This window comes from Theropithecus gelada, chromosome 11 (genome assembly GCF_003255815.1).
Source record: "Theropithecus gelada isolate Dixy chromosome 11, Tgel_1.0, whole genome shotgun sequence".
Classification (NCBI taxonomy): domain Eukaryota; kingdom Metazoa; phylum Chordata; class Mammalia; order Primates; family Cercopithecidae; genus Theropithecus; species Theropithecus gelada.
Genome location: NC_037679.1, coordinates 81,302,057 through 81,316,205, shown reverse-complemented (window position 1 = coordinate 81,316,205; position 14,149 = coordinate 81,302,057). Strand labels below are relative to the sequence as shown.

Here is a 14,149-nt window from a genome sequence, read left to right as displayed (position 1 = left end):
GTAAGCAACTTTTTGGATTGCTTAGTAAAACGTGAAAGAAATATACAGAAGATATTTTTATTAGTAATCCATGCTTTTCTTCTCTGTCTAGCTAATTCCATGTTAATTAGTCGGAGCAGAGCTAGCTGCACATAGGTTACCTGGCACTCAGGCAGGAGCATACCTGGACCGACAGAGTCTCCCACCCATGGGTGCTGAAGGATGCTGTCAGAGGGCTGGAATTGTGCCTCTGCACATTAGCACTGGTGTAGCACCGCTTGACGCTTTGCTGGTGACTGTGTGGCTATGTCATTAGCCTTGCTCCAGCAGCAAACCTTTGATGAGTAGCCCTGTGCCTGCCAGCCCCTCCCCCCACCCATCCCCCAGCTTCCTCTACCTGTGCAGGTGGGTTGTTGGGATCTGGTACAGGTGCTGAGGCAGATGCAGGTAGCATGGAGCCAAAAATGGAGCGGCTAGAAGAGAAGAGGTCTGAAAAACAACAGCAGGGGTCTTCTGAGCTCAGTGTGCCCAGCATTTGCTGGAATCAAGACTCAAACAGGGCCAGGCATGGTGGCTCATGCCTATAATCCCAGCACTTTGGGAGGCCAAGGTGGGCGGATCTTGAGGTCAAGAGATCGAGACCATCCTGGCCAACATGGTGAAACCCCATCTCTACTAAAAATACAAAAATTAGCCCGGCGTGGTGGCACATGCCTGTAGTCCCAGCTACTCAGGAGGTTGAGGCAGGAGAATGGCTTGAACCTGGGAAGCAGAGGTTGCAATGAGCCAAGATTGCACCACTGCACTCCAGCCTGACGACAGAGTGAGACTCCCATCTCAAAAAACAAACAAACAAAAAAATGGTGCCAACCACCATGCCTGGTTGGTGCCACCAGTGGTCCCAACTACACGGGAGGCTGAGGCGGGAGGATCGCTTAAGCCCAGGAGTTAGAGGGTGCAGTGAGCTGTGTTCTTGCCACTGTACTCCAGCCTGGGCTACAGAGCCAGGCTCTGTCTCAAAATAACAAAGACTAAAACAGGCTGGGTGTGATGGCTTACACCTGTAATTCTAGCACTTTGGGAAGCAGAGGCAGGAGGATCACCTGGGCAACATAGGAGACCCCGTCTTTACAAAAAATGAAGAAATGAACTGGGTGTGTTTGTGTGTGCCTGTAGTCCCAGGTACTCAGGAGGCTGAGGAGGGTGGATCACTTGAGCCCGGGAGTTCAGGGCTGCAGTGAACCATGATTGAGCCACTGCATTTTAGCTTGGGTGACAGCGCAAGACCCTGTCTCTAAAAAAAAAAAAAAAAGACTCAAACAAATCAAGGACTAAACCCCTAAAGCCCACATGGCCCAGGGGGGTGCCATGGCCAGAGGCATTACCCTTAGAGACACCTTTTTTTTCTGTAGAAAGGGGGCTCTGGTTGGAACCACACATGTTGGCAACTATCCTGGGCTCTGAAACACTCCCAGGCCTGGCGTTTCTGCTGCTCTCACAACAGCAGGGGCTCAAGGACCCATCTAACTGCAGGGCCTTGGCAGGGAGCTGGCTGTGTCGTCAGCGCCCTCTGCTGCTTCGAGGGAGAACTGCTTACGGTCACGGCTAAACCCAGGACCAATTTCCTTGCTGAACAATGTCCCAGAAAAACTTCCCAGACCTTGCAGTTACTACAAAAAACAGTTTAGTTTTTTAAAAAATTCTGTGCTCGCCCCCTTGCCCATTCTACCAAGTCTTGCTCTTAAAGGAAGGCAGCGATCTGCTCTGTGCTGGGCTAGGGGAGATGCAGGCAGCCATGCTCTGTCTGCCTCTGGTCCTCACCCTGGAAAGGCTCGAAGGTGTCCATGAAGTCCAGGTTAGGCTGCAAAGGAATCAGTCCCGGCTGGATCATGTCTGCATTTCCCAGATGTGCTGCAAGAATCACAGAGAGAGGAACCATTTTGTCTTCTCAGACAATGTTGCAGGAACATAAAAAAGGCCTGGAACAGACCTTCCTGGCCCTGCTCACATTCTAGAGTCTTCCAAGGAGCTGGCTGGGATTTCTACCTTCTCGTGGGTTTGTGGCCATTCCGAACCCTCAGAAGGCAGGAAAGTGTTTTTGCCAGGAAGGTAAAATTGAGTATCAGGGAATGGACACCCCAGGAGGCTGTGAAGAGCTCAACAGAGAACAGAGACCTTCCCCAACACTGTTCTAATTTTCAATCTTAGGGCTCTTCCCTGAGGGGTTAACTGGAAGACTGAATGCCACCAAGGTGAGGGGTCACACCCGGGAGTGCTTCCGATTTTCTTTAGTATGAGTCACGGCCCGGCTGCCTTGGCTTAGGCATGGCACATGTCCCCCGTGAAGGGAACAGCATCCAAAATGTGCCAATGACTCAGACTAGACCCTGCTGCTATCCTCCCACCATGGCACTACGGGAATGGCAGCAGCCCAGTAGGCCCACTCTGCAGACCCACCCACTCGGTATGTGCAGCCTGGATGTCAAATGAGGCCAGCCATCCTTCCCTTCCTTACTGCCTGCCCCCAACCGTGATGCGCAGCAGCTCAGAGATGGCCCTGAAGGAACCCTGGCCCAGAGGAGGCCTGGCAGAGAAGGAAGCGGCTGGCTGTTCAAAGCCCAAGGCCCTGGTTTGGGTTACCTATTTCCCGGGGATTGGGCCAGGCCACCGGCTGGTGTGAAGAAAGCGTGGAGAAGAGGGTGTCGCTGAATTCCGACATGAGCATGTCTGTGTCCAGCAGGGGGTCCTCCTCCATGGGGACGGGGGTCTTCCATCCATCCCCGTGCTTGTGCCAATATAGCATGTCATCGTCCTAACACAACACCAACATGGGGGAGGAAGCATCAAAGAGTAACTGACAGTGGGACGAAGAATTCCCACACCTGTCAGCTGGGGAAATTCATCACAGGGCTGCCCCGTGGAAGTGAGGCAGCAGGGTGGAGGCATTCGGAGAGTGGCTCCCTCCAGCCCACCCAATGGAGAGCTGAACTGCTTCTTGAGCCATTCCTGAGACTCCAGGGAGGGCCCATGGCCTGCCACCTTTTGCACGGCTCCCCGGTGGGCCACCGAAGTCCCTGCTGTCTCGTGTCAAAGTGGAGGTCCTCAGAGCTCCCAGGCTCACCCACCTGGACCAGGCTGGAGAGGTCTTCATCCTTGTGCTGCTGTAGCTGTGGGCAAAGGGACAGGACACGGCGGTCACCAATGGCCCTAGGAGGGCCCAAGGGCTCTAGAATATACAGAACTCTTGGGGAGGCAGGCAGGGGTCCTGCTCACACCATCCCCAGGCCGATGCCTGCACAAAGGAGACTCCCACCCAATGCACAGATGGAGAAACTGAGAGCAAAGATGACCTGACTGAGGCAGGCCATCGCCTGGGCTAGTCTGGCCCACTGGGCCCCAGATTTACTGCTTGATGCTCCACATCCAGGTGGGGCGGCTGTGGAGCCTACAGCCTCGGCCAGGGCTCTGAACCAGGGACTCTGCCGGCTCCCTCCCTAGGCAGGCTGCCTGAACACTCCAGCCAGATACCCTTTTCTTGAAGTAGGTTCTCCACTTGTGATACTCCCGGATCACAATCTCGATGCGGCTCTTCCAGTACTTCCCTTCCGTGGTGATGGCCTAGGACAGGTACAGAGGCCAGAGTGAAAAGAGGGGGCTCTGCTTGATCAGTAAAGTTCAACTGGTGTACCGAGAAGTATCCGGCACTACAATCAGGCCTTAGGCAATCCAGCTGGAAACCCCACGGTGGCTACCACATCACTCAGAAAGTACGTCCCACTTCTGCTGTGCCACAGCAGGCCCTCTAGCTAACAATGCGCTTTCATCTCAAGACCTAAGGCATCCAAAGGCCTTGGGGGCACGGTCCTGAGGCTCTGACCAGGAGGATGGGGTGAGAGCAGAACACTCCAGCAGAGGAAGCAGCAGGGGAACGCTGCAGAAACTCCCGAGCCCCCCATAAATGCTCCTTCCCCACAGCCTCTGCCACATTCAAAGGGCAAAAATGAACAGCCAATTCCAGGAAGTTTCACGTGGAATGTGCCCTCCAGGAGCCTCTCATCCAACCTTCACGTGATGCCAGCGTGGATGCCTGGCATGACAGCCTCCGAGCTCTAGAGGTAAGGAGCCCCAGTGCCTGGGGCTGCCTCACTTTCTGATCTCAAGGTCCAAATCACCTCACCTACAAACACTCTGTGTGTGTCCCTGACAGCGACAGCGAAGATGCTTTTCTGTTAAAAAGAACTGATTACAATATTGCCATACCCAACAAAATGATATCCCTTGATACTGTCTAATACCAGATTATACCTGACTGTCTCAAAACTGCCTTTCATTAGCTTACCTTCTAAATTCCCCTTTATCGTTAACAGTGAGACATGCCTAGACAAAATTAAAGCAACACAGAAGAGTATGCAGTGAAGAAAACATCTCCCCCTCATCTGGCAGCCCTAATCCTACTCCCCAGAGGTTCCTGAAGTCTCTTAATAAAGACACGTCTGTATATCTTTCTAGACACTTCCTGTGCATGTATAATCACACATAGACACACACTTTAAAAATTAACAGAAAAGATATTAACCCCCTCAGTCCCTGGGCCAATCCCTCTGAGAAGGGGGAGGCTCTGCAGCCTGGGGTTGCCAGAGGCCACCAGCTCCCAGGCCTGGCCCCTGTACTCCCCTCTGCAGCCTCTCCTGCAGGACTAGCCCGCGGTGAGCCGCTCCTGGTAAGGTGCTGGTGTGTTTCCATTCTCAACCACCCTTGGTCACTGCCAAGTACCTCCGGCCGGCGGTGCTCATCTACGTCCACAGAGCCGTCTAGGGGCGTCACAAAGTGGCACACAGGATTCTTGCGCTTTTCCAGATCTGAGCAGAGAGAGGGTGAGAGTCATACCATGATCCAGACCCCTGAGGGAGCCCCAGCCTGTCTGCCGCACCCCTCCCCCAGGGCGGACCATATTCCCCGGTACCCTTTCCTTCTCCTTCCCTAGGAAAAGGAGATTTCAGGGGAATAAAGGAATCCAGGTGAAAGGGGAGGAATCTGTCAATAACGCCTCAGCCAGAAAGGCAGTGTGGCTACTCAGAGAAAGGTCAGCCCAACACAAGCCTGCCCCAGCACACTCATCTCCCGAAGAAGCTGCCAGGTCCATGACACCCGGGCTGGAGAGAGAAGGCCCGTGCCCGAGTCTTCCTAGACCTGCTCCCTGACTCTTCAGATGCCACCCCTCTGCTGGGCCTGATAGCCAGTAAATGTCTACTACCCTAGGACTTGGCTTGGGCTTCCTGTCTGCACAGACTGAACTTCTGTTAGAAACACCAGGTCTCAGGAGCAGACTCTAACCCCTGGGTGCCCAGGCCTCCAGGCCATGGAGTTCTGACCACCACCGGAGCCTAGGCTGGGCGGCACTTACACTGCATGTACCAGGCCCGCCAGATGGCATTATTGAGCCGGATCTTGTCTCTCCACTGTAGCTTCAGGCCCTTGAAATTCTTCCACTTTGGAGACACCAACTTCCCACTGAAAGGCAAGGCAAACAGGGAGACTCAGTGATTACTCTGAAATTGAAGTGAAACTACAAAGTGCCACCCAATCATTCCAGGACCAAACTCCTGACTGACCCACCCCCAGCCAGACACCGGGCTTCATGGAATTCAGGTCACTGGGGGATTTCTTCATGGCGGGGATGCTGTCAGGGTGCGGAGGGCAGGACTGGCCGCAGGGGTAGCGACTCGTGTGCGCGGCGGCAGCATGTGGGGTTCACCACATTCTTCCACCTACTTTGGCATATCCTACAAATTTTCCATAACTAAAAATTAAAAGAAATCTGTTGACCACAGAGTGAAACCCAGGCTCCTGTGACCTGGTCGTGGCCCGCCTGCTTTGCCACCAGCCCCCACGAGGCATTCACAATCCAAGTACCTGAGCATCCCACTGGCCTGAGTGCCTGCAGGGCAGGGCCCCTCCTGCCTCCCAGAGCCTCTGACATGGTCCTCACTCATGATGTCCCTCCAGTCAGCCACCTTCTAATCCTTCAAGATGCTGCCCCCGACACCATCTCCTCTGAGCCGGCCTGGCCTCTCCCAGCCTGCTGCCTATTCCTTCTGGGTCCCTCTGCTCTCCTCCACTCTGGGACGGTCTCACAGGAGCTCTTATGTAGCAGTATCTGCACACACGCGCCTTTCCCTGTTGACACTGCAACTGCTCTAGGGAAGACTGTTAGGTGGCTTGGCACATAGTAGGGGTTCAATTAACAATTCTTCACTATATGTCAAGAGCACTCGTAAATCCAGCCTCCGTGGTGGCACAGCCGTCTTGGGCAGCTCAGTTTTCCAAGCCATCTCTGGGCAGCCGGCATAGGGTTTCTCTTTTTCAGATGGCTTGAGATGGGCAAGGCACTATTTCTGGCCCATATCACAGTGGGGCTGTGGAGGTTTGATCTGACCACAGGCCACAGTCCTGCCCCTTCTCCAGTCCTACTCAGAAAGGCCACGTGGCAAGCCAAAATTTGCCAACAATAGTTGCAGCCTTCACAGGAAGCGCCTGAGCAACAACCATTCCGTGAACCTGGAACCTGCCCTGGAAGGCAGATGCCCTGGCTGTGCCGCTGGCAGGACCCTTGTGCCTATCCCCACCCAAACCCCCAAGGAGCCCAGGCTTTGGGCAATACAGGCCAGAAGGTTATGACACCCCCAGAAAAATGTCAGTGCATCCTCTCAGCACACAAGAGACACGCAGACAGCAGCAGCTTCTGTGCAACGGATTAGGGACTCAGAGCAGTCACACGCCTTCTTCCTTCCTTCTCTCCCCAGTTCAAAGGCTCGTCTAACCCACCTCCATGCTGATGGCCTGGCCTCACTGGCAGTACAGCAGGCAGCTACGGCACTGGACAGCCACCGCTGTGTCATGGCGTACCTGCTACCTACCACAGCAGTGCCCTGGGTAAAATCAGAATGACATCCCCTCCTCCAGAGTGTGTTAATAAGGACTAAATGAAAGCACTCTTGTGTACAGTAAAATACACACACACATGCATGCTTAGACAGACACACAACTGGTAAACCCTAAAGCAAACACAAAGATATTAATAACCATCTCAATGATCTAGAGTTAAGTTATTACTGAAAGGCATAAATTTTTTTTTTTTTTTTTGAGATAGAATCTCGCTCTGTTGCCCAGGCTGGAGTGCAGTGGCGAGATCTTGACTCACTCCAACCTCTGCCTCCCGGGATCAAGAGATTTGCCTGACTCAGCCAACCGAGTAGCTTGGACTACAGGTGCCCACCACCACATCAGCCTAATTTTTTGTTTGTTTGTTTTTTGAGACAGAGTTTTGCTCTTGTTGCCCAGGCTGGAGTGCAGTGGCGCGATCTCGGCTCACGGCAACCTCTGCCTCCCGGGTTCAAGTGATTTTCCTGCCTCAGCCTCCCGAATAGTCGGCATTACAGGCATGTGCCACCACACCCAGCTAATTTTGTATTTTTAGTAGAGACGGGATTTCATCATGTTGGTCAGGCTGGTCTGGAACTCCCAACCTCAGCTGATCTACCCGCCTCGGCCTCCCAAAGTGCTGGGATTATAGGCATGAGCCACCACACCTGGCCTAATTTTTGTATTTTTAAGAGAGACGGGGTTTCACCATGTTGGCCAGGCTGGTTTTGAACTCCTGACCTCAAGTGATCCTCCTGCCTCAGCCTCCAAAATTGCTGGGATTACAGTATGCACCATTGTGCCCAGCAAAAGGCATAATTTTAAAAAATTTAGTTTTGATTTTCGTGGATACACAGTAGGTGCATATATCGAAGGGCACGATGTTTTTAACAACCCCCGCCCTGAAGTTCTTTCTCTTATGTTTGCCACATTGCCATGTGGTTCCTCTTCCTCCACAGGTGGAAAAGGTAACACCGGTGCCCTCTGCCAACACAAGGAACAGAGACCTGGGCAGAAGTCAGCTCCAAGTGCCAGACCAGCCCTGAGGGTGGGATCCACGTAGCTGCAGAAGCCTCACCCACTCTGCGCTGTGAAGAGCTGAGGACTGAAGACAGGGGACAGCTGAGGCGGGGAGGTTCTCCTCATGCAACATGTCTTTGGTGGGCCACACGTCATGCCTGCGTGCTCAGCGTCCTGAAGGGCAGATGGCTGTTGGCACAAGGTGGATAACCAACCTGGCCAGAGCAGTGAGGGGAGGCTTTCTGTAGGAAGTGGTGCTTAAGCAGAGGCCTAGAGGATAAGGAAAGCCAGCTCAGCCGAGAGGAGACAAAGCCCACGCAGTTCCTTCTGCCTGGCCTGTGGTGGCCCCAGTGAGCAGAACTCAGCCTGATCGAGGCAGTGAAAAGCCCTCAATGTGTGAACCGGGCATGGTGGCGTGCGTCTGTAGCCCCAGCTACTGGGGAGACTGAGGCAGGAGGAGCGCTTGAGCCCAGGTGTTTGAGGTTGCAGTGAGCCATGATGGCACCACTGCACTCCAGCTTAAGTGAAAGAGCAAGACCCTGTCTCAAAAAACAAACAAACAAACAAAAATAACCAACCAAAAAAGGGAATCTGAAGGCAGGGGATAGCAGCAAACCTGGAGGGCAGAGGGTTTTAATCACATACAATGAGGGAAGCGGCTACACGCAGGGAAATTTAGCCTTACAGGCTAGAAAGTTTAGATGAGGGTCCCCTCTTCTTCCTCTCTGTGAGCTGAAATGTTTCCCTTTTCTTTGGTGTTTACATCAAACACAGTCAGACTTCAGCAGCAACACGGAGATCAGAACTCCCAACTGGCATGACCCCTCCACTCCGAGTTTCTGTAATATCTCTATGGCCAACAGGTGGCGCTCAACAAACACAAAGAAGGGCATCCAACTCAAAATCCAAACTTAAACCAGCCACTGCCAGAAAGGGTCCACCGCCCGCACCCTCATGGCAATTTCAAGTCAAGATCGGAGGAGGCAACGCGTGAAGTTCTGTGATGCCTCAGAAGGTGGCAAGGTGGTAATGAATGCTTCAGGTGTTACAAAGGAAGGGACACCCTCGACGACTCATGTCCAGAAACCCTGGGCAGGCTTGTATAGATTTCTCTCCTGATGGGCCTGGCAGAGCTGTTAGGCTATGCACTGTCAATCTTCAAGGAGGGGAGCGGGGACGTTTCCTACGCAGACATCCATGGGGGCTCTTCTTCACAGGGTACTCAGGAAAAGCTGCTCTAAAAGTCCCACAAGGGGCTAGGCGCAGTGGCTCACGGCACTTTGGAGGGCTGAGGCGGGAGGATCACTTGAGTCAGACTAGCCTGGGCAATATAACAAGATCTCGTCTCTTAAAAAAAAAAAAAAAATAGGGCTGGGCGCAGTGGCTCACACCTGTAATCCCAGCACTTTGGGAGGCCGAGGCGGGTGAATCACGAGGTCAGGAGATCAAGACCATCCTGGCTAACACGGTGAAACCCCGTCTCTACTAAAAATACAAAAAATTAGCCAGGCGTGGTGGCGGGCGCCTGTAGTCCCAGCTACTCAGGAGGCTGAGGCAGGAGAATGGCATGAACCTGGGAGGCGGGGTTTGCAGCGAGCTGAGATCGCACCACTGCACTCCAGCCTGGGAGACAGTGAGACTGAAAGCATCTGCGGTTGCCGGAACTTCTGCTCCCCTAACTCACGCTGCCAGCTCAACATCTTCCAGACAAAGGTGACTGGGCTGCCTCTTAGTCTAACTTGGATTATGCCCCATTCCTTCTTTAAAGCAGACCAGAAACATGTCCTGACTATTTCTGTGAGACCACTGGCTTCCCCGAAGACACGAAATTCTCCTCCGGCCTCCACCTCCCGAACCTGCCCCTGCCATCTGCCCATCAGAAAAGTGAAGGCCGACTGCACTCACCCATTCGCTAGCCATCTCCTCCCCCTCTGTGGGAAGGCCATCAACTAGGGTCGCCAGCACAGGGTCTGGCATGTGGGAGGTGTTTTAAATATGCAGTTATTAAATGAATGCTAAATTTTCCATGAAGAACAATCTTTACACCACCCTGCCACGGCCGCCCTTCCTAGAAGGCAGGTTCTTGACGTGAAACAGGAAATTCACAGTACAACAAAGGTCTCTCTCAAAACTTTTCTTGGATGAAACTAGCAAACTATGAATTCCTCAGAGGTCTGGCAAGAGACTGCTTTGGAATGGAAGGAAATTAAATTGCAAGACATGCACAGACCAAGCTGGAAGTAAGAACAGGGGCAGGCAGAGAGGGCAGGCAGGGCGTGGCAAGGTCAGGGGTCCCTAATTCTGTTGGTTCCGGCTGGGACGAACTCCTGACTCCTGCTTAGACCATTCTCTCCAAAAGAAAGCAGGCAGAGGCCGGGCATGGTGGCTCACGCCTGTAATCCCAGCAATTTGGGAGGCCGAGGTGGGCAGATCACGAGGGTTAGGAGTTTGAGACCAGCCTGGCCAACATGGTGAAACCCCGTTTCTACTAAAAATACAAAATTAGTCAGGCGTGGTGGCACGTGCCTGTAATCCCCGCTACTCAGGAGGCTGAGACCTCGCCAATGCACTCCAGCCTGGGCAACAGAGCAAGACTCTATCTCAATTAAAAAAAAAAAAAAAAGCTGGATGCAGTGGCTCACGCCTGTAATCGCAGCACTTTGGGAGGCTGAGGCAGGCGGTTCATGAGGTCAAGAGATCAAGACCATCTTGGCCAACATGGTGAAACTCCATCTCTACTAAAAATACAAAAATTAGCTGGGTGTGGTGGTGCGTGCCTGTAGGCCTACCTACTTGGGAGGCTGAGGCAGGGGAGTCGCTTGAATCTGAGAGGTGGAGGTTGCAGTGAGCCAAGATGGCGCCACTGCACTCCAGCCTGGCAACAGAGCGAGACTCCATCCCAAAAAAAAAAAACAACAAACAAAAAAACCAAGCATGCAGAGGGCTCTGGGGCTGTCATTATGGGTCTCAGAACAGTGGTGGAGCCCATTCATTTGTTCATTCAACCATATTTGTTTGTCATGGGGCAACATTTCCTCACCATTCCTGGTGCTTCTTAGAGGGACACCCCTTAGCAAAACACCCCTGGCTTCCTCCCTACTCCCTGACAGACAGGTAGAGTGGGGCATCTCAGTGAGTACTGCAGGACAGGTACAGTGAGGGCTGCAGGACAACCTGGGCTGGGGTCGTTCCCTCCTTCCCCTGCTCCTGAAGAGGGGATGGGGGTGGAAGGTCAGTCCGGGCTTCTCTTACAAGCCATATCCTCAGCTTGGTCAACAATAAAGTTAATATTTTGGCCAACATCTGCTGACTCTTTTTCTTGTAGTAAAATAAATATAAAATTTACCATTTTAACCATTTTAAAGTAGATGATTCAGTGCCATTAAGAACATTCACAGTGTTTTCTAACCAGCACTATTACCTAGTTCCCCACTTGTAATCCTAGCACTTTGAGGGGCCAAGGCAGGAGAACTGCTTGAGCCCAGGAGTTTGAGACTGGTCTGGGTAACTTAGTGAGACCCCCACGTCCACAAAAAATTAGAAAATTAGCTGGGCTTGGTGGCATGTGCCTGTGGTCCTAGCTACTCAGGAGGCTGAGATGGGAGGATCGCTCTAGCCCAGGAGGTCAAGGCTGCAGTGAGCCACTATTGTACCACTGCACTCCAGCCTGGGTGACAGGGCAGGACCCTGTCTCAAAAGAAAAGAGAAAAGAAAGAGAAGGAAAGAAGGAAGGGAAGAGAAAAAGAGAGAGGAAGGAAAGAAGGGAGGGAGGGAGGGGGAAAGAAAAAAAATACTCTCAGAACTTCATTACTTTCAAGGCAGAATCATATTCCATGCATAGATGGACCACATTCTGTTTATCCATCATCAGTAGGACACAGGTTGTATCCACCTTTCGGCTATGGCAAATAGCGCTGCTACAAAGTGACTCCTCCGTTTTATTTCCCAATCAGTGTAGAGCTCTGGTGGGGAAGAGTTCTCATCACTGAGCTGGTGCTGGGGATAGAATGATGGGCAAAAACAATTGTGAGCCTTCTTGAAGGGCAAGCTGACAACTGCCCATCAACATCGTAACTGCACATCCCTGTGGCCCACAAGCCCCCTCCAAGGAAGTGATTCGACAGATTCACTTCACATGGGCACAAAGACATGAAGAGAAGGACATTAAACTGCAGCACTGTTTGCAGCAGCAAAAGGTTGAAAATAACCTAGATATTCATCACAGGGGACCAGTCAAAACTGGCATATCTACACAGTGGAACACTATGGGGTAATTTTTAAAATAACACATTTCTATGTGGTAACATATAGGGAAGACCTACAAGAAGCACTGTTAAGTAAGTGCAAAAACAAAAATAAAACCAAGGTGCAAGACATACGGTATGGCTACCATTTGTTTTTCTTTTTTCTGTTTTTTTGTTTGTTTGTTTGAGAAGGAGTCTCACTCTGTCACCCAGGCTAGAGTGCAAGCCTGGCTCATTGCGAGCTCCGCCTCCCTGGTTCACACCATTCTCCTTCCTCAGCCTCCCAAGTAGCTGGGACTACAGGTGCCCGCCACCGTGCCCAGCTAATTTTTTGTAGTTTTAGTAGAGATGGGGTTTCACCGTGTTAGCCAGGATGGTCTTGATCTCCTGACCTCGTGATCTGCCCGCCTCGGCCTCCCAAAGTGCTGGGAATACAGGCGTAAGCCACCGTGCCCGGTCCATTTGTTTTTTATTTTTATTTTTATTATCTATTTATTTTTTGAGATGGAGTCTTGCTCTGTTGCCAGGCTGGAGTGCAGTGGCGATCTCAGCTCACTACAACCTCTGCCTCCCGGGTTCAAGCAATTCTCCTGCCTCAGCCTCCCGAGTAGCTGGGATTACAGGCATGTGGCACCACGCCTGGTAAATTTTTGTATTTTTAGTAGAGACGGGGTTTTGCCATGTCGGCCAGGGTGGTCTCGAACTCCTGGCCTCACATGATCCACCCACCTTGGCCTCCCAAAGTGCTGGGATTACAGGCGTGAGCCACCACGCCCGGTCCGGTATGGCTACCGTTTATATTCAGAGATATCCACACAGACACATAGGAAAGGAGGGAGGATAAAAGACAGCCAGGATGGATACATAAGAAAAGGGTAAGAGTGCCACAGCGATTTCCCTTTGCAGAGATGAGCTGGAGAAGCAAGGGGTCCAGTGAGAAGGAGTGTTCGCTGGTCACCGTTTTGTATTGTTGAAATATAACACTGGAATGTACAGCATTCCTCCCTTTACTGTGGTATTGTGGTTTACCCATGATCAACCGCTGTCTGAAAATATTACATGGAAAGTTGCAGAAATAAACAATCTATAAATCCTAAACTATGCACCGTTTGGAATAGCATGAAATCTCATGCTGTGCGCTCTGTCCCGCCTGGGACATGACTTGTCCCTTTGTCCAGCAGATCCACACGGTAGTTGCCACTCATCTGCTAAGTCGCTTAGCAGCCATCTCAGTGGTCAGATCCATGGTTGTGGTATCACAGTGCTTATGTTCAGGTAGCCCTTATTTTACTTAATAATGGCCACAAAGCGTAAGAGTAGTGAGGCTGGCAATTCAGATATGCCCAAGAGAAGCCTTAAAGTGCTTTCACTAAGTGAAAAGGAGAAAGTTCTTGACTTAAGAAAAAAACTCATAGGCTGAGGTTGCTAAGATCTATGGTAAAAAGAGATTTTCTCTCCGTGCACTTGTGAAGAGATTGTCATAACTGCTCTGTATTATGATTGTTGTTAATCTCTTACTGTGCCTCACTTATAAATTAAGTTTTATCACAAGTATATAGCTAACATGTGAAAAAATAGAGTGTATACAGGGTTTGGTACGATCTGAGCTTTCAGGCATCCACTGGGGTCTTAGAACACACCCCCTCAGATAAGGGGGACTACTGTATTACTTTTTCAAAGTAAACAAGGAAAAAAGACCAGGTAAGGTCCAAGACATTCCAGGGCTTCTAGTTAACTGTGGAAGACAACTCATCACAAAAAGAGATATAAACTTGTGAATGAGTCAACTCTGGGCACCAGATCCAGATATGAGGATCACAGTTATTAGGTGGTTTCAATGGGGGAGTAGAGGAATGACTCTTCCAGGAGTCCAATTCACTTGCTTCAAAAGGGCAGTCTCTATCGGCTGGTCCTGGGATGTGGGCCTGGTCCCACAGGCTGCCAGCAGCCAAAGCTAACAGGCTACAGACGAACAAAGGTTCACT

The 14,149-nt window shown here is 51.5% G+C and overlaps 1 protein-coding gene across 1 annotated transcript in view; it reads right to left on the bottom strand.

The window, feature by feature from the left end:
• The window catches only part of MLXIP (MLX interacting protein), a 68,385-nt gene that overhangs the window by 14,784 nt on the left and 39,452 nt on the right, over nucleotides 1-14,149 (bottom strand). The window contains exons 2-8 of the mRNA XM_025401850.1: nucleotides 5,384-5,490; nucleotides 4,753-4,838; nucleotides 3,508-3,597; nucleotides 3,105-3,146; nucleotides 2,620-2,791; nucleotides 1,801-1,890; nucleotides 377-468 (exon numbers count right to left, since the gene is read on the bottom strand). Of these exons, the coding sequence (XP_025257635.1) occupies nucleotides 377-468; nucleotides 1,801-1,890; nucleotides 2,620-2,791; nucleotides 3,105-3,146; nucleotides 3,508-3,597; nucleotides 4,753-4,838; nucleotides 5,384-5,490 (679 nt within the window). The remainder of the gene's footprint in view (nucleotides 1-376; nucleotides 469-1,800; nucleotides 1,891-2,619; nucleotides 2,792-3,104; nucleotides 3,147-3,507; nucleotides 3,598-4,752; nucleotides 4,839-5,383; nucleotides 5,491-14,149) is intronic.